This window comes from Callospermophilus lateralis, chromosome 6 (genome assembly GCF_048772815.1).
Source record: "Callospermophilus lateralis isolate mCalLat2 chromosome 6, mCalLat2.hap1, whole genome shotgun sequence".
NCBI classification, from domain to species: Eukaryota; Metazoa; Chordata; class Mammalia; order Rodentia; family Sciuridae; genus Callospermophilus; species Callospermophilus lateralis.
This window is the reverse complement of record NC_135310.1, coordinates 44,422,421-44,448,773: the sequence shown is the minus strand read 5'-3', so window position 1 is coordinate 44,448,773 and position 26,353 is coordinate 44,422,421. Positions and strand designations below refer to the sequence as shown.

At 33.8% G+C, this 26,353-nt stretch overlaps 1 protein-coding gene across 1 annotated transcript in view; it reads right to left on the bottom strand.

Annotated features, from left to right (window-relative positions):
• The window catches only part of Tbc1d32 (TBC1 domain family member 32), a 191,398-nt gene that overhangs the window by 23,407 nt on the left and 141,638 nt on the right, over positions 1 to 26,353 (bottom strand). The window contains exons 27-28 of the mRNA XM_076859783.2: positions 24,857 to 24,982; positions 12,366 to 12,449 (exon numbers count right to left, since the gene is read on the bottom strand). Of these exons, the coding sequence (XP_076715898.1) occupies positions 12,366 to 12,449; positions 24,857 to 24,982 (210 nt within the window). The remainder of the gene's footprint in view (positions 1 to 12,365; positions 12,450 to 24,856; positions 24,983 to 26,353) is intronic.

Here is a 26,353-nt window from a genome sequence, read left to right as displayed (position 1 = left end):
CTCCTATTAAAAAAAACATTTAGCGGGGCTGGGGTTGTGCCTTGGCAGTAGAGCGCTCGCCTAGTGGGTTCAATCCTTAGCACACATAAAAATAAATAAATAAAAACAAAGGTATTATGTACAACTAAAAGAAATAAATGTTAAAAAAACATTTAGGAGCATATTAAATATAAAATGACTAATAGTTTTAAAACGATCTATTTCACTTGATTATAAACAAAAGGGCCAAACAAAAAAGCCATTAACCTAAAGATGATGTAGAAATATTATCTTTTCATTGTACAATACATATGTAAGATTTTGAACCATAAATATAAGCATTGTGTCTCATTCCCTCCTAATACTCGCATTTAAATCTTTAAGTAACCAGTGTTTCACTATGGGCAGTCTCTTTGCTAATGGCAACACTTTTTACGGTTTTAGGCACCAAAACATAATCAGTCTGTATTTGTTACCACCATTTTCTCAATAATTCTATGTGTAAAATGACAAAGTATGAGGGTGAAGTGGCTTCTTTGGGCAGGCCAAATTTTCTTTTTGGAGTAGTTGTGATCAACTACCAAAAGTGAAAAAGGATTGTGTCATATGGGGGACATCGAGAGGCCAAAAGTTTGGTCTGGTTCTTGAAACCATTGGTGCCGAAGTTAACAGTGAACATTCAAAATCATCACTAAGTAGTATTCAGTATTTAAATGAAACAATTAAGGGAAACATTGAGTATCAGTTTTCTACAAAATGCCAAATTTTGTGAAACTGGTGATCAGTTTCCTTCATTACTTACACATTGATATATCTCATACTACCAACAGAATCTATTTCGATTGTACATTTATTCCTTTAAATAAATTCTTTCTGATACAGTAAGTATGGAACACCATACAAGAATCTATGGGGGATAAAAGACAAATCATACATACTTTCCATGTAGTGTCATAGACAAACTGTATATAGAAATAAATATAATAAGGGCAATTTAGATATTCTTATTTTTCCTTTAACTATTTTGAAATAGTTATAGTTGTAGACAATATTGAAAAGAAATGTACAGGGAGGTCTCATGCACCCTTTACCCATACTCCTCCACCAATACTAACACCTTACATAACACTAAGGTACAGTATCAGTATTAGGAACCAATTGTTATGATTTAGATGTGGAGTCCCCCCAAAACTCACAATGAGACAATGCAAGAAGGTTCAGAGGAGAAATGATTAGGTTGTAAGATTCTTAACCCAATCAGCAATTTAATACCCTGATAGAAATTAAACTGAGTGGTAACTGAAGTGGTGGGGTATGGCTGGAGGAGGTGGGAACTGGGGCATGGCTTTGGGTAAATATTTGTATCTGGTAAGTGGACTCTCTGCTTCCTGATCACCATGATGTGAGCTGTTTCCTTCTGCCACCCTCTCCTACCATGATGTTCAGCCTCACCTTGAGCCCTGAGGAAGGGAGCCAACTTTCTGTGGACTAAGAGCTCTGAATCTGTGATCTCTCAAATAAACTTTCCTCCTCTACAGTTGTGCTGGTTGGATGATTTAGTCACGGCAACAAAAAAGCTGATTAAAACAGTGACAGTGGTATAATTCACAGAGTTTATTCATACTTTTAGATTTACACATTCACTCGTGTATGTGTGTGCGCATGAGTGTACACTTTTAAGTAAATTTATTATACTTGTATCTTTGTGTGACCATCACCACAAACAAGATATAGAACTGTACCATCACTCGAAGGTTCCTTTGTGCTACTCCTTAATGGCCATACCTCCTTCTCCCTACCATAACCCCTGGCAAATGATGATATCTTAAGATATTGAATTTTTTTTCACATATTTGTTGGTCATTTGTACTTGTTTGATAAAGATGTTTTAAAACCTTAAGTGGTACAGGAATGACACAGATAAAGTGTTATGTGAACATTAAGATATTATTTCCAGCTTATTAGAAGGAAGGTATTTGAATTAAACCTAAAAATATAGATAGACTGCTTTTATAGGAACCACTCACAGTTCCAGGGAAACCAGACTGGTAGGTGAATTTTTTTTTTACACAAAAATAAAACAAAGAAAAATAAGCTCAAAAACTTCAACTATAAAAGGTGCCCAGTTAATTATATGATAAACTACATCTGAGTTTTATTTAGACTGGAATGCAATCTTAGCAGTACCATCACATTTTGTCTATATGACAGGAGTTGGGCTATTTACATAACTTAGAATATCTTGTTATTTTTATTTCTCACTGTGCTAACAACAGATGAACCTACTTTTCTAAGGGAGGATACTAGTTCTGCCCTTATCCTAGTAAAAGATCCTAATCCTGTAGCAACAGAGTAAAGCATGGAGGGCTATTTAATATCTTCTAAAAATGTTTCTAACTGGAGTGAGCATGGAAAATTTTCTCCATATTAATTATGGCCTATGAGGTTCCCTAGAACTCCAGAAGAAAGCAATTAAACATTCATATAGGGAGAGAGAAGAAAGAAGATTGCTAAACTTGGCTTTATTCCATTTATATGAATCAATTATTCTGCTTCTTTTCCTGCATAGTTTAAAAAAGAAAACAAAAACAAAAAAAAGCTGCTCTGAGTTTCCATTCCTTAGTGACAAATATATATATATATATATATATGTATATATATACATATATATATTAGTATATCACATACTATTCTTATTCTCAGAGTGATTTGGTCATTTTTCAAAATTATTAATCGTTATTCATATATTAACCATAATCTCAAATTTTCAGTCTTAACACAATAGCATTTTAAAACTTTAGCCATAAATTAAACACAGTTTCATCAACACCACTACAATGTAATAAGATTTAAGTTCATGTGGGTAGTGAACAAGGAGTTCTTTAAGTTTTCACACCTGAATCTGCTCCTGGTGATTCTGTATATTAGGCCATATCAAACTTTAGCTTTCCAGGTTTAACTAATGTAAAATTTTAGTGCTCTATTATTGGTGACACTGGTTGATTTTGCAAAAATTAAATAGTTTTAAGAATAAAACTTGTGACTAAATGTTCTTACAGCCGTGGAATAGACATCCTATCAACTACCATAATATGATACAGTGAAAACAATGTTATTTCTATAGGGTATTTCCAGAACATGTTTAAGTTGGATTAGATAATAATATTAGAAGTCTAGTATATATAAAACTATGTTATTAAGCATAAGAAATAAAACCTCACTATATATATATATATATCTGAGAGCTTGTAATAATACTGATGTTTCTCTCTGAAAAGCATAATACACACAGATATATGAACAGCAGAGGAAGGATGTCCCCTGGGTGAAGAAGGGTGCCAAAAAAGGGATTCCCAGTGTCAAGTGTTCTGTGGATCACAGTGGCATGCATCAGAGGACACTGACTTCCACATTAGTGAAGAATGGAGTAAAGTTAAGGAACAAGAGATGTTTCCCAAAGGGACTGTGCCACTGAAACTTACATAAGGGTAATCTAGTTGTGAGGCCTGAGATAAGTTATTTCACTTTTCTAGAGTGGTATAACTAATTTCCAAGTACTATTCCACTTCAAAGTTTATGATTTTATCTTTAGAAGAAAAGAAGCTCTGTACATTCAAATAGATCATACTTCTTAATTATAACTGTGCATCAAAATGTCCTGAGGAATGTTTTAAAGGTAAAAATAAACATATTGTACTCTAGATTACTGAATCAGATTGCAAAGGGTGAAAATCCTGTCATTTGTATTTTTAAAGGCCTCTATAGCTGTATTTTGTGCACTAAAGTTGAGATCCACACTTAGAAGAACAAGAGTGAAATTTAGATACAGTTACAACTGGACAGTGATACCCAACTAGATAAATTTCACTTTAACAAAAGTTACAGCTACATTCTCAAAAAATGGCTGTGTGTGTGTGTGTGTGTGTGTGTGTGTGTGTGTGTATGAATGTATGTATGTATGTTCTGGGGATTGAATACAGGGTCTCGAGCATGCTAAGCACACACACATTTATCCCATTTTGCAAGTTCTCTCTTTGTATTGTTTATGTACATAGGTCATAAATGTTTAACATTAACAAATAAAGATAAGCTCATAAATAACTTTACATCTATTTGTTAAACCTCATAGGCCATAAATGTTTAACATTCTATTAGTGAGCTTCAACTCCAGCCTTCAAAAGGGCTTCTAAATGAAGAAATAAATTAAAGTTAAAGGATACCAAAACAAACATCTAATATCCATATTTTAAAAAACATTAGTGATAAACAGATGTAAATAACTTTAGTATAAATAAAATGCTACAGAAATGGAAAAAATAAAGTTTCCTAAATTAGAAAAAAGGAAAATAAAGACTTAAAGGTACATATTAAAGGAGATACTTCAAGTTTTAAATTGTGTTCAATATACATTATGATAACTTATCAACCAATATTGGATTACAAAAGTTCAGTGAAAGAAATTTATTATATATAAACTGGATGAAATGCAATGTATAAAGGAGGAGTTAACATCTTCAGAAGTAAAACAAAACTTAAAATGAGTAAGTAAAAGTCAATGATAAAATATGGATATTTTCTAAAGATTCTGACAAATACCTATGTTTGGCAACCAATAATTTACTGATGTATGTACAACAGTGTGTGGGATACACAATAGGTATTTAATAGACACTAAGTAGATGAGTGAACAAATATCCCATGAAGCAACAAAAGAAACTATACTTTCATTATGAAATTAGAAGAAAGGTAGAGGAAAAAACAAAAATATTTCCTGAAGTAACAAATAGAAGAAATAACTCCCACTCCCTGAAGTCATTTTGAAAAGCATAAGCTGCTAAGAAAGGGTTAATCAAACAATGACACCTATAGCATCATACCACACTTACTTAATAATGCTTGATTCAACCTAAGATACCACTAACAGGTAAAAGATGGAAAAGAGATCCCTCTCCTTCACCTTGCACTAAAGTCAACTCAAAGTGGATCAAAGACCTAGGAATAAATCAGAAAATTTGCAACTGCTTCAAGAGAACACAGAGGTAACACTCCAACATATAGGCATAGGCAGCAACTTTCTCAATAGGAATGCTACAGCCCAGTAAATAATACCAATAATCAAAAATTGAGATGGTATTAAATTAAAAAGCTTCTGCATAGCAAAGAGAACAATACAAAGAGAGAACTTGCAAAATGAGATAACTCTTGGCCAACTACTCTTCAGACACAGGATTAATATCTAGAACATGTAAAAAATTAAAAAAAAATAAAAAACCTCAACACAGATGCACACAAAAACAAAGAGCCCATTCAAAAAATCAGAAAATTAACTAAACAGACACTTCTTAAAAGAAGTACAAATGGCTAACAATACATGCAAAAATCTTCAACATATCTAGCCATCAGAGAAATACAAATCAAACTACACCAATATTTCACCTCATTATAATTAAAATGGCTATCATCAAGATTACAGCTTGTGAATATGAAGGAAACAAAGGAACTCACAAGCACTATTGGTGGAAATGTAAATTAGTACGACCACTATGTATATCAATATGAAGGTTCCTCAAAAATCTAGGAAGGGAACCACCATATGAACCAGCTATATCACTCCTTAATGTTTTTATCCAAAGGAATTAAAATCATACTACAGAGATGCATTCATAGCCATGCTAAGCAGCCCAACCCATGGTAACCAGTCATGGATCCAGTCTAGGTGTCCATGAACAGATGAATGGCTAAACATTTGCAGGAAAATGGATGGAACTGGATAGTATATGTTAAGCAATATGAGCCAGACTCAGAAAGTCAAAGGTCCTATGTTTTCTGTCATATGTAGAATATAGAGAAAAAAATATGAAAAGAAAAAAGGGATCTTACAAAAATCAAAAAAAGACCAGAGGAAAGGGATCAGGGAGAGGGAAGAGGGACTGAAATTGATCAAATTATGTGTATTTGCAAATATGCCACAATGAAACCCACTATTCCATATAGTTTAATATACACCAATAAAAAGACACCACTAATATAAAATCATAATTTTTGAAATAACCTACCATAATTAATGGTAAGTATAACAGTCTCAGAATAAAATAAGTGAACAAAATTTACTAGATATGGACTGCAATTGCTCACTCTGGTAATGCATTCTACTCTATTTTGGGTTTGCAAAGCTAGCACACAGAGCACTGGTAGAAGAAATTAAATGTATTCTGCCTGGCACTTGGCTAATGGTGTGGAAAAAAATAAATTTTCAGAAGAGTAAAGAATTTCTCCACTGGAGGACAAATCCGTGGTTGGAGAAGCAGTTACTGCTTGGCTGCTTACTGACTCTCCTGAAGCCCTGGGCTATCTGTCGTAAAGTCAGAGAACTCTCACCGCCCAAAGAAAATTCAGTACATTTCCTCCTTTCTCCTTCCTTCCCCAAAGGCAGTCTGCAGGTTCTGTTGCTTCTTTCTTAATATGTAGTTTTACTCATCCATTTTATTCAATTTTCAATGCCATAAAATTCAATACCTTGTGACCAAGCTACCATAAGCATCTAAGCCTCCTAACTGGTAGTCAGTGTTATTTGGAAAAAGTATTACACTTTCCACATCTCGATTATGCAATTACCCTTGCCTGGAAGACTCTTCTGTTTCTTTCAGTTCTAACGTCCCCAAAAGCAGTTCAAGTACCATTCTTACTGCTCAGTTCTTGCTTCCTCCTCTCATATTCCATGATGGCACCAGTCAACACTGAGGACCCTTTCCTCTCCACACATGCAGCACTTACAACAAAATCACTCACTGATAATAAACAATCAAATAACATATTCATAAGCACTAGCACATTGCTAGACACAAAGTTGCCAGCTGAAAATGTCAGTTCCTCTGCTGTTGGGAGCTGTGAATTAATCACTGCTTTAAACTAAGTAACCCTAGATCAGTGAGTTGCCTGTCCTGGGAATCTTTTGGTGCAATGGTGCTGAGAGAAAAGCTCAATTGCAGATGACTCTTGTTGGTAAACAGAATTCCATGCTTGTCATTTTAAAAAGCCTTTTAAAAATGATTTTTAAAAATATGACAGCAGAATGCATTACAATTCTTATTATACATATATACCACAATTTTTCATATCTGTGTGTGTGTGTGTGTGTGTGTGTGTGTGTGTGTGTATATATATATATAAAGTATGTTGACACTCAATTTTAACACTGAGATTCTTTGATGTTTAAAACTTTTATAATATATATGTAGATCCTCCCTCTTGGTTGGATCAGACCCCACCAGGGCTGATTCACCCACCCAGTCCCACTTTTCACCTAAAATTGAGTATTTGTCTTTATTTTAAATAATTATTTACTTTCCCACTGAATGTGTTTGGAAAACAATTCACTTGCTGTGCAGGTCATTGCAATACTCTGCATTTCTTTATTTTCTCTTTTACTATATGCAGTATAAACCAATAGTAGCCCTTATTGAAGACAGGTTCATATTAGCCATCGTCTTGCAATTATTAAGCATTGGGCTTTACTCACAAACATGCTTCATAAACATGAGATAAAAGGATATATTTGCTTACTCTTCAAAGAAAGTGTAAATGTTTTTTAATTGTATATATTAAATCTAAAACCTGTATTGTAAAAGTCAGAAGGTAAAACAACGCAAAATTTTCTGACATTTTTGAGCTAGCTTTCATCTAGAAGAAAAAGAAGGTAAAGTTATAATATCTACAACCCTGAAAGGGCTATTTAATTTATCATATCAAAGAAGCATTTATAATAGGAAAAAATACCTGACTGATTCCAGAAAGATGAACTGATGAAAAATAACATCAATTTAGATTTGGAAAGGTACTATATGATATACAAACTGCAAATGTGCCAAAGTTTATTTGTTCTTTCTTCTTTCTTTAAGGGGATAAAAAGCCAAACTAATTTGATTTTTTCCAGATTTGCAAATTTTATAATGGACTAAAGTCCTGAGGGAGCTAACAACAGATGGATGATTGTGTTATTCTAATTTGGACTACCTTAGGGTTTAGAGAGCTGTCATTTTCAAAAAGACAATCAATTTCTCATTTCAAGAAACATGAAAAAAAAACAGTGATTAATCCAACATTTGCTTTGAAATATCTTTTACATCAAGACATGGTGTTTTCTTATTTAAAGTAAATATAGTAAAAATTTTCAACAGTAAGCCATTGTTCTTCCAGTCCAAAAAAAAAAAAAAAAATACATGTTGAAGGATGAGGATACCTGAGGCCTTTGGAAGAAAACAACACTAGCAATGAGCTCACCACATAATGATAATAAATATTAAGCAAGAAATCAACAGGAAGCCACTTTATTTTTTTGGCCTTATTCTAAAGTCCTGGTGCTTTGGTGTTCAGCAGGAGCCTTAAAGGAATGTAAATTCACATTCAGTGTTTATCTGCCTACATAATACATTCAACAAATCTAACATCAGATCTTGCTCCACATAATTTAGAGATGTGATAAAGGGTAGTAAATGTGTGCATATTGAGCAAGCTATCAGTCTTGTTGAATATTTTGATAAGATATAGAATATAATTGTAATTTTAGATTATCTAAAGAAAAAAAAAATGACCCACTAGAACAATATTCCAAAGAAAACTACAGAAATTTGGCAATTACTATACTTATATCTAAAAAGATATCCACTCTGGACATGTGCCTCTCCATGATTATCACTTCTTCCTCATTTCCTGTTCCCCACAGACATCACGTATGTTTTCAATTAAGTTTTTAGATATATTCGTAAAGTTTTGATTATCCTCATGAATGCATGTCTTCAAAATTTCATCCCAACTGCTGTTTTCTGTGCCTCCCTTTCCGCATTTTAAATACAATGATCATGCTCACTTCAGAGTGTTTTTAGGGATAAATAATAAAATATATACCAGTATCTCAATAGACCATCTAATTTGTAAGACATGCTCAACAGATAACAATTCTTTTCACCAACTTTAATTTCCTATTTATTTTGTCTCATTTCTTTGCTTTCATTCTCTGACAATTTCTTTATCCCTTTCTCATATTTGTATTAGATGTTACTATGCATAAATAGTTATGTTCATTTGTAAATATCAATGTATTCAGAATTGCTATAGAATTTTCCTTGTGTGCATATAGAAGCTTATAAAATAGCCAGTGTATTTAATCAAATGCATATGAAAGATATTAAGGAATCTGAGACCTAATAAATATTTAAGCTAGCCATACACAAAATAAAAAATATCACAATAGCAATTTAAAATGAATGCAGTAAGAGCAGAGAGGAAAGGCTTTTACTGGGGAGTAAAAAGTAAAGTGATATTTTGCAGTTAAGTTAAACATTAACATATAGGTGTTGTAGGGAGGGAAATGTTTACCTAGAAGAAAGAGGAGCAAAGATTTAGTAAAGTGAAGGCAGTGCTGGGTTTGGGCATGGATGGGTATTGAGAAGAAGGATGAGACAGACTGGAAGTATATTTGATTTTTAAAATTTTTTCTTTTTATGGAAATATGATTATTATAGAATATCTATCCCGCGTACATAAGACATATTTAAATGATGGTTCCTGCATACATACCTTACTATGTATGCTAGTACATAGTAAGGTATAATATCACGTCACCTGATGGGACGAGAAGCAATCACCCTTTATGATCTACTGCCATGCATCAATGCTCTTTCTCTATCTTCTCCACTCTCTTCATTCAGTGCCCTTAAATACCAGATGTTCATTGTTTGTAAATTTCAGTCCTCCACTTTATCCTTTACAGTTACTTAATAATCTTCCTAAGATGAATCAAGTAAAGATTCTGCTCAGAAACTGTATTTAACAAGCAATAGAGTAACCCATTTTAAACTCCTTGACACAGTATATAAAGCCCTCCCCTTTCATTCTTTTACCTCTTTGATATGGCAAACATTTACTGACATTATTATTCCAGTTGCAGAGGATAACACTGATGGTAAGACACAAAAACTATAGTATAGAAGAATCAGACATTAGGTCAGAATATGAGAAAGAAATGACAATCAGATGTGTTATTTAGTGTATATGCCAAGTCTATGGTTTAGTAATTTGTATTTTCAGCTCCCATCTTTCCTCTCAACTTCAGATTCACATACCTATTCATGTACGAAGTATGCCTATTTGAATGTCTAATAAGTATCCACAACATAGCATAAAAGCAAAAACCAGCTTCAAAATACACCCCCACAAGCAGATTCATTCCCCTTTCTTCTTCATCTCACAGTATATTTTTCCATCCTCCCAGAAGCTCAGAACAATTGCTTAAGAGTCTTTTTTGATTCCTTCTTTTCTCCCAAACCCAATATTCAACCTATTACTCAATCCTGTTGGTGTTATCTTCAAAATGCACCCCCAAAATCCAAGCACTTTTTATCATCTCCACTACTGACATTCTCAGCTGAGTCATCACAATTTTTCATCTGGATCTTTTCAGTAGCACCATAACTTATCTCCCCACTTTAGCCCTTTGTCATCTCCTTTAGTTTTTTCTCAATACAGTGGCCATAGTAAACTTATAAAATGTAAATCAGCATGTCATTCATATGTTCAAAACCCCACAATAATTTTCAAGACCCTAGAGCACTCTCTCCTCTGTGATATTAATACCATCAAACTTCCTTTTACTCCTTTCCAGATTAAGTAGTCTTCTTCATGCCATTTGAGGAGAAATCTCTTACCTTGAAAATACAGATCTTTCTCCCACTTCTCCTCCTGGTTGTGGATTAAAAATTACAAGATTGATAAAACCTTGTGTAAATGCTATTATACTGAAACTACCACTCCAACTAGCACTTCCTATTCCTTATCCTGTTGTGTTTTTCTCATTTATCACAATACCAGTCGACATACTGAACATTTTATTTATTTCTATCTTCCCACCAGAAGGCGAACTCTATGAGGGCAATATTTTTCTCATGATTGTTGCTGGCATCCCAACAATTTAAAAAATGCTAGTACATAGTAAGGTATAATATCTATTTGAGGAATAAATGAATATGTGGGTAATAATATATGTGTAAAAGAATAGTGTTCTTGAAAAACAAGCATGAGGTATGCAGAGAAAGGGATGATGCTAGAGGGGAAAAAAAAAGGCAGGAAAATGTAAGGCCTGGAGCACCATGGGAGGCTTAGACCTTACGCAGTGATAAAGGGTAAATTCTAAGGGGCACTAAGTGGGTCAGATTTGCACTTCAAAGTTCACTGTACGAGCAGTGTAAAGAATAACTTTGAGAAAGAATAAAACTCCAAATTGATATACCATGGTTAGAAAGTCTACTGTAATATCTAAGGGAAGAGGTGATGTTGGACCGAACCAACATAAGTAAGAGTAAAGATGAGTAGAATTAGATGAATTTGAGACATATTAATAACAGAACACAACTGAGTGGTTGGAAATGTGGACTTAAAGTCAGTGATGATTCTTTAGTTTCTGGCTTAGATGGTCAGTAGATCATCATAGTGCCTATCACGAAAGAAAATGCAGGAGGACGACATATGTCAATAAGATCCAAAGTCCCTGCTGACACTCAGCGTTTGAGGTATTCTATACTACACTCAGGTGGTGTTACCAAGTAGGCAGATGGAACTAAGAGAATGAAACTTATGGTAGACCTTTGAGGAGACATAAATTTTAAAGACATTAATTTATCTGAAGCGAGGTAAATATGTAGGCTATAGTTTGAATATGGTTCATCTCCTCTGAAACTCATGCTGAAGTTTAATCCTCAATGTGTGATATAAGAAGGTTGACACTTAATCTATGGCATGTTATAGATAGAGTCTTTGGGATATTAGGATTAGGTAAACTCATAAGAGTAGAGCCTTCATGATTAAATATGACAGGTCTTATAAGAAGGAGAGACCAGAACATAGACATACGCATTCTTTGTAGTTCAGGTTGCCCTGCACCATACACCTAAGGACTCTGTCAGAAAGAAAGTCATTCAGGAGATGTCTTCTCCTCTCAACTTTGAGCAAGAACCAGAAGCCAAATCAAACCTTTTTCTTTATAATTTACCCAGCCTGAAATACTGTGATATTCCAACAAAAAACACTGATACAGTAAAATAGTATGAGACGTGCTCACTAGAGAATACCTGATAAGATCAGAAGAATGGAAGATACTACCTAAAGAAAAACAAATTCTAATGGATAAATCAAACAAACAAAAAGAAAGTCCCAGAATTACAAGGAAACATACAATTGCAAAGAGATTTGATATCTGAAATGTAAATGACATCAAACAATAGATTTAAGGATGGGAAAACTTGCACATTTTTGAAATCTAATTAAACATCTTTATGAAATATTATCTATTTGCACATTGAGCATTTTTAAACATCAAAATGTTTAAAATGTACCTGTATATTCCACTGAGGGGAAGTAACATTCAGATGGATTTTCAGTGAGATGAAGCACAAAATTTTCAAGTAATTCTACTAAAGCTGTAATAAACAGGAGAATAATTAGGATACTAAAGGTCAAGAATGATACGTGATAATGCATCTCTAAATCACAAACTAGTAGATAAAAGTCACCTGAACTCCTTCCCAGTTATACTCTAAGGGGGTCTAACTCAAAATATATACAGTTTTAGTATTCACAACAATGTTTCCAATTTAAATTAAATTTTAATAGCTTATCTGAGAACTTATTCAGTGTAAAACTGGAAACAAAAGATTCTCTAAGGATTATTTTAGAATTTGTTAAATGATTTCAATATACTAATTAGGCTATAAAATCTTATCATCATCATTCGCAGACACAGAGAAAACAAATACTGTACTCCAAAACCAGGTTAATGCATAGCTCATGCCCCTTTCAAGTCCATGACATATGGATATACATTTTATATACTGTGCAATTTAGAAGTGAGAAAATGATTCTTTATTGGGGTGGTGCAATGAAATGTTTTAAATCATTTCATTTCATATACTCTACTCATAATGTGATTTCAAAGTGAAAGAATATGAGTATTAAAAAGTATGAAAATGCAATAGTCAAGAATCAGAAAGGACACCAGTTCTGTCGATTAAATTTACAGTTGCTTAGAGGAAACAATTAACAGCATAAAGAAAGAGGCTTCAGAATAAGAGGAAATCTTTGCCACGTACTCTTCTGACAAAAGATTAATAAACAGGGTGTATGTGCTATGTTTAAAAAAAAAAAGAAATCTTACCAAATAACCCAATCAATAAATGGGCCAATGAACTAAACAGGCATTTCTCAAAAGAAGAACTGCAAATGGCCAACAAATATAAGAAAAATATTCAACATCTTAGCAATCAGGAAAACACAAATTGAAACTATATTGAGATTTCATCTTACTCCAGTTAGAATGGCAATCATTAAGAATACAAGTAATAATAAATGCTAGTGAATATATGAGAAAAAAAGTATTGAAAGGGGCTGAAAATTAAGACAACCACTTTGGAAAACAGTATGGATATGCCTCAAAAAACTAGAAATGGAGCTGGGTACAGTAGCACATGCCTGTAATCCAAGTGGTTCAGGAGGCTGAGGCAGGAGTACCCTGAGTTCATAGCCAGGTCTGAAGATGTGGCTCAGGGGTCTAGTGTCCTGGAGTTCAATACCCAGTACCAAAAAAAAAAAAAAAAACTAGGAATGTAATTACCATATGAACCAGCTAGCCAATCCTTGCTATTTATCCAAAAGACCTAAAATCAGTATATATAAGGATACATGCTATACTATATGGATACAATGATTATACCAGCACAATTCATAATAACCTAGTTATGGGATCCATCTAGGTATCCTTTAATATATGATTAGATAAATTAAATGTAGTATGAACAGTGGAGTTTTTCTCAGCCACAAAGAGGAATGAAATTAAGTCATTTGCCAGTAAATGGGTGGAATTAGAGAACATCATACTGAGTGAAATAAACCAGAAGCAGAAAGTCAAGGAAGTTCCACGCAGAAGCTATGGAGAAATAGGATTAAAAAAAAGAAAATATGGGGATCTCATGAAAACAGAAGGGAAAAGTGTAGTAAAGAGGTAGGAAAACAGCAAGAGAGATGAGAAATGGAAAGGAAAGGAACAGTAGAATGAAAGTAACCAATTTATGTTATGTGGGTGTAGAAACATATCATAATGAATTCAAATTTTATGTATAAATATAATGTACTAATTAAAAATAAATAGGCAAAAATTGATCACTCCAACAAAGAGATAAGAGAGCAAATACAGGCAGCCATTGATGATACCAATAAACAGATAAGGAAGTAAATACAGGCATCCTCTGATCACACCATCAAAGAGATAAGGGAGCAGATACAGGTAGCAAAACATTACTTCAATAAATAGAGAGAGTTTCTGAAAAAAAAATCAGAAATCCTTAAAATGAAGGAAACAATAAACCAAATAAAAAACTCAATAGAAAGCATCACCAACAGACTAGATCACTTGGAAGACATAACATCAGATAATGAAGATAGAGGATACAATCTAGAAAATAAAGTACACCACACAGTGAAGATGACTAGAAACCATGAGCAGAACATCCAAGAATTATAGGACAGCATCAAAAGACCAAATCTAAGAGTTATTGGGATAGAGGAAGATACAGAGTCTTAAACAAAAGGAATGTACAATCTCTTCAATGAGATAATATCAGAAAATTTCCCAAGCATGAAAAATGAATTGGAAAACCAAAAAGAATTGGCTTACAGGATACCAAATGTACAAAATCACAACAGATGCACATAAAAGCACATTTTAATGAAAATGCCTAGCATACAGAATAAGGATAGAATCTTAAAGGCTGCAAGAGGGAGGAATCAGATCACATATAGGAGGAAACCAATTCGTATCTCAGCAGATTTTTCAACCCTGACCCTCAAAGACAGGAGATTCTGCAACAATATATACCAAGCTCTGAAAGAAAATGGATGCCATCCAAGAATCTCATATCCAGAAAAAACAACAAGATTTAGATTTGATGATGAAATAAAAAACCTTCCATATTAAAAAAAAAAAAGTTAAGAGAATTTACAACTAGAAAGACTGCACTACAGAATATCCTTAGCAAAATATTCCATGAAGAGGAATTGAAAAACAACACTGAGAATCAGCAAAGGGAGGAATTACACTAAAGGAAAAACTAATAAAAGGAGAAAACAAATCAAGTTAAATACCAACAATAAACACAAATGGCTGGGATAATAATTGCCAGTAAATGGGTGGAATTAGAGAACATCATACTTAGTGAAATAAACCAGAAGCAGAAAGTCAAGGAAGTTCCATGCAGAAGCTATGGAGAAATAGGATTAAAAAAAAGAAAACGTGGGGATCTCATGAAAACAGAAGGGAAAAGTGGAGTAAAGAGATAGGGATGAGAAATAGAAAGGAAAGGAACAGTAGAATGAAAGTAACCAATTTATGTTATGTGGGTGTAGAAACATGTCTCAATAATAACCCAGAATGTTAATGGCCTAAATAATAACCCAGAATGTTAATGGCCTAAACTCACCAATCAAAAGACAGACCAACGAGGATCCAAGATGGCAGGTCAGAGGGAGGCAACATTCTGTGTCACTCCGTGACCTGGGTCTCAACTAGTGGGAATACTGCTTTGCTGATTGTGACAGAGGACCCCTCCATGTGGATCCCACGCAAGAATCATGGCCACCATGCAGTGTGGGGCCCCAAGCCTTAGCGTTAAGCAATCCTAACTCCCAACTATTCATCTATGCAGGTCTTGTAGGTGCCTTTGCAAGACCACTGGCATTGCACCAGCGCAGAATTCCCAGATACTGCTCCCACAAAGGACACTCTGTTGCTACCCAAGCACAGGAACTCTCGCCGCCACTGCTTTGTGGACTCCCATCTACTAAGATGGGGCTCCCCCAGTAGCCTCCATCTTGGGACTCAGCAGCTACTGCCATAGTCCCCTACTTGCAGTAGCCTGCCTGCACCTGGGGACATCACAGTCTCTGAAGAAAGCCAACAACCTCAACACTGCACACCACAAAGTGCATCTCTGGATGCATTACACAACAACATCTCTTGACCCCCCCCGCCCCCGACCCGACATCCCATGGCTAAAAGCAGAACCCTCCTTGGGTCACCTCCATCACCATCTTTTGTCAGAGCAACTACAAATTTGGAACCAGATAGCCAGGTACCCATATTTTCTAATTAGCCCCAACTCCCCAGCAGCTGCTAACTCGGTGGAGTGACTAAATAATACAAAACAGCCCTCTGTGACAGGTGCACAGCCACCAGAGTGCAACACATAAGATCCACGGAGAGAAAGCTTCCTGATTAAGAAGTAGAAAGGAGACGATGAGGGAGATACATTCTAGAAACTAATTTAGAGGGCAGGAACTGTGAGGTCTACAGATGACATGAGAAGATAGTATCTGGTGCCCATGTCATAGAAGCAGATCCCAAAAGAAGATGCTTGAGTTGCAGTCTACCAATGGGACAGGTGGGTGCCGTACCTCACTTCCAGGTGCCCTGCACCCAAGACCAACCCTCAAGCCCTGGTAACCTCCACCATGCTGAGGGCAGAGATACCAATTAAGAACAGACATCCCCATCTATTGGATGAGACAGGAAACAAGAAAGATAGTGATTTCCAACCAAAACAATCCTTGTTTCTTCCTTTGAGTTTTTTTCTTTATTCTCCCCTTTTATTCCCCACCCTCACATCTCCAACATATGTGAAACCATGTACTTTGCATGAATTAGGATTTTGAGGACAGAGACAATTGAAGAGTATATTACAGTTGTTTAGTATATTCTTTTTTTCCTTCTTTTTATTTTTTCTCTCCAATTTTTACTATTTTAACATTTTAAAATTTTTCTTAATGTATGTTTGTCTTATGTAATCTACTCTCTTTCCTCTAACTTGTCTACCCAAAATTACTACCTCTCTATTCTTCTGCTACTAACCTTCTTCTTTATATTTCTCTTTCACATTTCCTAAGTAAGATTTAATAACTCTATATCCTCATCCCATACCTCCTCAGCATGTCTTCTTACACCTCACCCCAGGTTCTTTGTCCATCAGAAACTGTAGACCTTTTTACAAACCTATTGACTATATTGTATATTATAATTGAATTCACCATTTCTGTGCATTATGACCAAACTGTAAATGTTCTAATAACATCTATTTTTTTTAGGTGGTATTTTGTTTATATTGGGATCTCTTAACATTGTCCTTCCCCTCAAAGGTGAGGTATTGGAACCCTACAGGGGCACTATAAGCCTATAGGGTAAAAATGGTAACCCTTCGGATCCACAGAGCTAGAATAGAAGACACACAAGTAACATGAAAAGACAAGGGAATAAAGTGCGCCAAACAAATCAAGATACCACATTATTAGAAACCATGGCCAGCACAGCAGCACAAATGACAGAGAAGGAGTTCAGTATGTACATAATTAAAATGTTTGGGAATTAAAGGATGATATAAGAGAGCACATACAGGCAGCAAAAGATCATTTTGACAAAGAGCTACATAAGGAAATACAAGGAGCAAAAGCTTACTTTAATAGGGAGACAGAGGTTCTAAACACACACACAAACACACACACACACACACACACACACACACAAAAAAAAAAAAAAAACAGAATTCCTTGAAAGTAAAGAAACAATAAATCAAATTAAAAACTCAACTGAAAGCATCACCAACAGAGTAGACCACTTAGAAGACAGGACCTTGGACAATGAAGACAAAATATTTAATCCTGAAAGGAATACAGTAAAAGTGTTAAGAAACCATGTGTAGAACCTTCAAGAAATATGGGATAGCATAAAAAGACCAAATTTAAGAGTTATTGGAATAAGAAAGGCATAGAATTCAAACCAATGGAATGAACAATCTATTCCACTAAATAATATCAGAAATTTTCTAAATATGAACAACGAATTGGAAAACTAAATTCAAGAGGCTTACAGGACACCAACTGTACAAAATCAACACAGATCCACACCAAGACACATTATAATGAAAATGCCTAACATACAGAATAAGGACAAAATATTAAAAGCCAAGAGAGAAAGGAATCAGATTACATATAGGGGGAAACCAATCACACTATGTGCAGATTTTTCAACCTGGACTCTGAAACCTACAAGATCCTGGAACAACACACATCAAGCTCTGAAAGAAAATGGATGCCAACCAAGAATTTTATGTCCAACAAAATTAAGCTTTAGATTTGATGATGAAATAAAAAGATGAACAAAAGATAAAAGAATTTAAAGCTAGAAAACTGACACTACAGAACATCCTTGACAAAATATTCTGTGAAGAGAAAATGAAAAACAACAATGAAAATAAGCATAGGGAGGTAATACTCTAAAGGAAAAGCTAATCAAAGGAAAAACAAGTTAAATAACAAAAGTTATTTAATATTTAAATAACAAAAATGGCTAGGAATACAAAACATGTCTCAATAATAACCATGAATGTTAATGTCCTAAACTCATCAATCAAAAGACATAGGCTAGCCAATTGTATCCAAAAAAACAAAAAAGACCCAACAATATATTGCCTTCAAGAGACACATCTCATAGGAAAAGACATACACAGACTGAAGGTGAAAGGTTGGGAAAAATCATACAACTCATTGACTGCGGAAAAAAGCAGGGGTTTCTACTCATATCAAATTAAGTAGACTTTTAACTTAAAAGTTTTGTTTAACTTAAAACAAAAGAGAAAAAGAAGGACATTTCAAACTGTTCAGGGGAACCATACACCAACAAGACATAACAATTATAAATACACATGCTCCAAACACTGGAGCATCCATGTTTATCAAAGTTTCTCAAGTTAAGAGTCAAACTGACCGGGCTGGGGATGTGGCTCAAGCGGTAGTGCACTCGCCTGGCATGCGTGCGGCCCGGGTTCGATCCTCAGCACCAAATACAAAGAAAGATGTTGTGTCCGCCAAATACTAAAAAATAAATATTGGAATTCTCTCTCTCTCCCTCTTTCTCACTCTCTCTCACTCTTTAAAAAAAAAAAAAAAAAAAAAAAGTCAAACTGACCACAACACAATATGTATGGGTGATGTCAACATACCTCTTTCACCACTGGATAGATCTTCCAAACAAAAGCTGAACAAAGAAACTATAGAACTCAATAATACAATTAGTTTAAGTCAGGCTTAACTGACATATATAGAACATTTCATCTTTCAACAAGCAAATTCACTTTCTGCTCAGCAGCACATGGTTCCTTCTCTAAAACAGACCATATGTTATGCCACAAAGCAACTCTTAACAAATATTAAAAAAGTAGAGATACTACTCTGCATTCTATCAGATCACAATGGAATGAAATTAGAAATCAATAATAAAATAAAAACTAAAAGCTACTCCAAAACCTGGAGACTAAATAATATGCTACTGAATGAACAATGGGTTGAAAAAGACATCAAGGAGGAGATTAAAAATTCTTAGAGGAAAATGAGAACACTGATGCAACATATCGAAATCTCTGAGACACTATGAAGCCAGCACTAACAGGAAAGTATATAGCATGAGTTCATCCTTAAAAGAAGAAAATATCAACAAATAAATGACCTAACACTACATCTCAAAGCCCTAGAACAAGAAGAACAAATCAACCCCAGAAGCAGTATAAGATAGGAAATGATTAAAATCTGAGCTGAAATCAATGAAATAAAAACAAAAGAAACAACTGAAAAAATGGACAAAACAAAAATTTGACTCTTGAATAAATGAATAAAATTAAAAAACCATTAACCATGCTAATGAAGAGAAGGAGAGGGAAAACTCAAATTACTAACATACGAGATGCAAAAGGAAATATCACAACAGACACTACAGAAATACAGAAGATAATTAGGAAATTATTTTGAAAACTTGTAATCCAATAAAATAGAAAATATCGAAGGCATCAACAAATTTCTAGAGTCATATGCCCAAACTGAATCAGGATCAATTTCAAGCAATGAAATAGATGACGCCATCAGAAGCCTACCAGTCAAGAAAAGCCTAGGACCAGATGGATACACAGCTGAAGTCTACAGACCTTTAAAGAAGAACCAATATCAAAATTCTTCAATTTATTTTAGGAAACAGAAAATGAGGGAACACTTCCAAACTCATTCTATGAGGCCAATATCACCCTCATTTCAACACCAGGCAAAGACTCATTAAAGAAAGAAAACTTCAGACCAATATTGATAATGAGCACAGATGCAAATTGTCAATAAAATTCTGGCAAATTGAATACAAAAACATATCAAAAAGATAGTGCAGTACGATCAAGTGGGGTTCATCCCAGGGATGCAAGATTGGTTCAAAATACAGAAAATAGTAAACGTAATCATCACATCAATACACTTAAAGGTAAGAATCATATTATCATCTCAATAGTTGTAGAAAAAGTATTCAACAAAATACATCATCCATACATGTTCAAAACACTAGAAAACTAGCAATAACAGGAACATATCTCAACATTATAAAAGCTATCTATGCTATGCCCCAGACCAACATAATTCTAAATGGAGAAAAAATGAAAGCTTCCCTCTAAAAATGGGAACAAGACAGGGATGCCTTCTTTCACCACTTCTATTTAATATAGTTCTTGAATCACTAGCCAGAGCAATTAGACAGACAAAAGAAGTTAAAGGGATATGTAAATAAAAAGAAGAACATTATGTAAACATTGTGAATGTGTAACTGATGTGATTCTGCAATTTGTATTTGGGGTAAAAATGGAAGTGCATAACTCACTTGAATCAAATGTATGAAAGATGAAAAAAAAATAAAATAAAAAAAAAGAAGAACTCAAAACTATTTGCTGATATGATTCTAATCCCACAACTTTCCACCAGAAAACTTCTAGGACTAGTAAATAAATTCAGTAAAGGAGCGGGATACAAATCAACACCCATAAATCAAAGGCATTTCTGTATGTCAGTAACAAATCGCAGAAAGGGAAATAAGGAAAACTATCCCATTTACAATAGCCCCCCAAAAATAAACAAATAAATAAAATACTTGAGATTCAATTTAACAAAGGTGAAAAATCTCTATAATGAAAACTACAGAACCCTAAAGAAAGAAATTATAGAAGATCTTAGAAGATGGAAAGATCTCCCTTGTTCTTGGAAAGGCAGAATTAATATTATCAACATGATCATAACTCTATACAGATTTAATGCAATTCCAAAAACACTATACAGATTTAATGCAATTCCAATCAAAATCCCAATGACATTCCTCATAGAAATCGAAAAAGCAGTCATAAAATTCATTTGGAAAAATAAGAGACCCAGAATAGCTAAAGCAATCTTTATCAAGAAGAGTGAAGCAGGGGCATCACTATACCAGACCTCAAACTATACTACAGAGCAATAGTAACAAAAACAGCATGGTATTGGCACCAAAACAGACTAGTAGACCAATAGTACAGAATAGAGGACACAGAGACTAACCCACATAATTACAGTTATCTTATATTAGACAAAGGTGCCAAAAAACATACATTGGAGAAAGGACAACCTCTTCAACAAAGGGTGCTGGAGAAACTAGAAATCCATATGCAACAAAATGAAATTGAGCCCCTATCTCTCACCATGCACAAAACTCAATTCAGAGTAGACCAAGGACCTAGGAATTAAACCAGAGACTCTGAGTTCAATAGGAGAAAAAGTAGGCCCTAATCTTCATCATGTATGATTAGGCCCCAACTTTCTAAATAAGATCCTGTAGCATAGGAATTAATATCAAAAATCAATAAATGTGATGGATTCAAACTAAAAAGCTTCTTCTCAGCAAGAGAAAAAACCAGTGAGGTGAATAGAGAGCCTACAATTTTGGAACAAATTTTTCCACACACACATCAGATAGAGCACTAATCTTTAGAATATATAAAGAATTCAATCCCCCAAAAAACAAATGCTGAGTGATTTCTCTGATTTAAGGATGCTGATTCATAATGCAATGAGGTGGTGGTGGGTGCATGGGAGGATTAGATGAACTCTAGATAGGCAAAGGGGAGGGAGAGAAAGGTAGTGGGCATGAGGGGAGAAAAGATGGTGGAATGAGATGGACATCAGTACCAATATACATGTATGAAGACACGAATTGTATGACTAGTTTGTGCACAACCATAGATAGGAAAAATTGTGCTCTACATGTGTAATATGAACTGTAATGCATTCTGCTGTCATATAAAACAAATAAAAATAAAAATAAGTAATATAAAAAGGTCTATACTTTCTTATACTGGTTCTGTCTTCAAAGGCAGAGGCATAAATTTTACCACACTTAACAAAAATCTTTCAAATGTCTTTCTTTTATGAATCCATGTGGATTTACTGTCAGATGAGAGCTTGTAACTTGTATTTATATAAACTTCTTTGTTTATATATTACTTAAGTCTGTCTCTTTCGAGTATACACTTTGAAGAAAGAACAATGTCATCATGAGTTTTGAAATAAGCATTTTTAATTTAATAAGATGAATCCAAAATACAAGACATACATTAGTAACAAATATTGCATATAATTTTAAATGTATATGCTCATTAAAAATCTAATTACAATGTAGTTATTTTCATTTAGTACCACCATGTTTGCTACATGTTAAGTAGTGAAGTAAGATGTTTGAATTAATTGGAAAAGTCATACCATAATGCTAAGCAATTTATTGAATCCTAAGCCAAATATCAGGTTTGAGAGCTAAAATACATAGCTAAACATGCTCCAATAAATGGAGAAATGCCATCACATCTGTAAAGAAAGTACATACAGTTGTGATTTAAAACTTAAGAGTCATCAGACTAATTATACACTGTGTAAGAAACAACTTTCTATTAAATACTGTTCTTGAAATATGAAGCTATATTATTAATTCAATATATTGGAGGTTTAAAAAGTAATTCTGATATTTCATATGAACAAATACATTGTGAATGACATTCTGTGAAGTTTCTAGGTTTTCGCTGATTCCAACAGATGCATTTTGCTCAACCACCCTTAGGAGGGGCACCACATTCTTCCATATGTTCTGAGGGATTGGCTATAGTTATTAATAACACTAAAAATTTATCCACATATGTTAATTGATCCTATGATTCCTATCTCAATTAGCACTTCTCTAAAACTAATCATAAGAATGGCTGAATTAAATAATTACTAGAATGATAACAGATTTACTCATTGTATAATCACTGAAAATTCCATTATGTACAATTTAAAAAAAACCATTCATGACATGAAACAATTCTTAACTTAAAAGATATTAACTTCAGGATACTACTATCTAGAAAATAAGCCAAAAAATATTGCTTTGTCTAAAGTGAATATGATTTTAAATGACAGATCAGATATTTCTATAAAGGATTTAAAATTGAAATCCTTTTCCCTTTAATCATATTTATTTCCTGGTATAGGAATATGATATTAAGACCATCAAAAAACAAACTGTACAATACTTATATAGCAGAAAGAACACAGGGTTTTCTGCTGAGGAGAAACTGAAGGTAGAGTGTGCCAGGATACTTAGGCATAGATTGCTTTCTCCATCAGCCTTGCCGTCTGCTATGATCTCCCCCAAAATCCATACATAGGCATCTAATACCCAATGTGACTGTATTAAGAGGCAGAGTATTTGTGAAATGAGTAAGTCATATGGGTTCTGTCCTTCTGAATGAGATTAGTGTCCTTTAGAAAGATGTTGAAGAATCTAGCTTGCCCACTTTTCTATTTTGCAACAATGCAGTAAGAAGATGCCATTCTTAAAGCAGAGAGAAAGCCCACACCAGACAATGAACCAGATGGTGCCCTGACCTTGGATTTCCCTAACTTAAGAACTGTGAAAAATAAATTCATACTACTTATCAATTAACTCAAATAAGATATTTTATTACAGCATTTTTTAATGGCTAAGACACCCTCACAACAACTGGTCCCAAACTAGGACAGCTCTATATTTGTAAACACTCAAATCCTCTGTGGATTTCATTTTTTAATTTCATTTTTTAAAATATCACTGCCTGTATACCATAAGATCATATGAAAGTTAAATAAACAGAGTTCAGTTCTTCCCTAATCAATTAATCCTGCAAGTAACTACCATGTGTGGTTCTCACACACTTGCTTATTCAGGATCTTACCGAGGCTCTTATCTTTGCCCCCTTCATGAAGTTTGAATTTCTCTAATGAATTATAATCATTTTTTTTTCTTTTGCGCTGCTGAGAATTGAACCCAGGACCTTTATTTACACCACTAGTCCCGAATTGGTGTGAAAATACTTTGTATACAACCAGAGATGAAAAATTATGCTCTATATGTCTAATGTGAATTGTAATACATTCTGCTGTAATATATAAATTAAAAATGAATATAAAGAAGCTTGATTCCTTACCCACATTTATATACCATTATTCTCTGAAAATATAGTTTCTCCTACAATTAACAATTTATTTTTCTATTGACTTTTTTTAATTTTATAACAAAGAACACAAATATAAAACATGGTTGCAAGTGAACAATCACTTTTATATTATAGTTTTCAAAAAATCTAGTTTATATTGGTATTAAAACTTTCTTTTTTGTTAGAGCTTTTTTCCTACTTTATTCAGATAAAATTAATTTAAAAATTAAGTTTTCAGAAAATTAGTTTCAGGTGTGGTGGTGCACGCCTATAATCCCAGCAGCTCAGGAGGATGAGGCAAAAGGACCCCAGCCTCAGCAACTTAGTGAGTTGGTAGGCAATCTAGTGAGACCCTGTGTCAAAATAAAAAGGACTGCGGATGTGACTTGGTGGTTAAGTACCCTTGGGTTCAATCTCTAATACAAAAACAAACAAAAAAAACCTGCACTCACCACTTCCACTGATTACATCAGGTTTGGCCTTCATCATTTTACAAAATTGTTTTTGGCAATTTTCTGTCCACTCAGTTTGTTTATCAGACATTTTGAAGAGTAATAATAGCTTGCCAAGATCATTGTCTAATAAAAAAGAAAAGATATAACAGTATTATAATACAACACACTAGATATATTCATCTATAGATATTAATGTTAAATAATGTAAAGAGCTGCAATTTACAGAAAAGTTCTGTTTGTGGCTTTCAAAGAAATATTTCTTTGAAAGAAATTACATTTTATCTACTATCAATTGATATTTACCACATTTACTAAAAGCTTATAAAATGGATTACTGATTTATTAAAAGTTCATATAATGGATTGTTACTTTGTAAGCATAAGTCTTTAATAGTCTTTCTCTTATATCAAATGTTTCATTACTTAGTATCCAGGTTAACAGTGTGAAACTTAAGATTTCATTCCATGGGGCTGCCATGAACATTATACTCATTTGTCATGCACTTATTCAAGTGCAATTTTATTCTCATGTCTCTGAAAGTAAAAAGAAAGCGTAAATGTGTAAGATCTCTAGTCAATCATTTAGATCCTCTTCTTGAAAAAACAAACTGATGAAGATATTAAAATATTCTATTCTGGCTCACTATTTAAGTGTACAAATTTTATGCTTTCTATATCAATTACATAAATTTCAGTCAAATACAAAATATATGTGGAGTTCCTCCCATGTGGTTATAATAATTCACACATTACTGCCTTCATGAAACTTCTGTCTTTTAAAGCATATGTGCCCACGTGCACATATAGAAAGTCCCTTCTTGAGCATGGGAGATATGTTCCTAAACCTCTAGTGGACAGCTGAAACCATGGACAATACCAAGACCTATATATATAATACTTTTTCCTATATATACCTACTTATGACAAAGTTTAATTTATCAATTAGGCAGAGTAAGAGATTAAAAACAACTAATAATAAAATAGAACAATAAGAATTCAGTGTAACAAAATGCCAGTATCACTGCTCTTGTATTTTAACAAGACTTAATTTACAATTAAGTAAAATAAAGATTATTTGAATACAATCACTATGACACTGCAACAGTTGATTTGATAACCAGAATGGTAACTAAGCAACTAAAGGACAAGTAGCATATGCAGGGTGGATAAGGAAGAAAAAAAGGTGATCCACAACCAGGTAGGACAGAGTGGGACAGAGGGAGATTTCATCACCTACTCAGAATAACATAAAGTTTAAAATTTATATTCATTTCTGGAAATTTTCTGTTTAATATTCTCAAGATAGAATCTGGCAGTGGATAACTGAAAACCATGGAAGGAAAAACTGCAGGTAACTGGGGAAACTGTATATCTTTCTCTCTCTCTCTCTCTCTCTATATATATATATATATATACACACACATACAGATATAATGGTATTAGTAACATATATCATTCCTATAATCTAAATTTCATTTTCTTTAGTCTTAAAAAG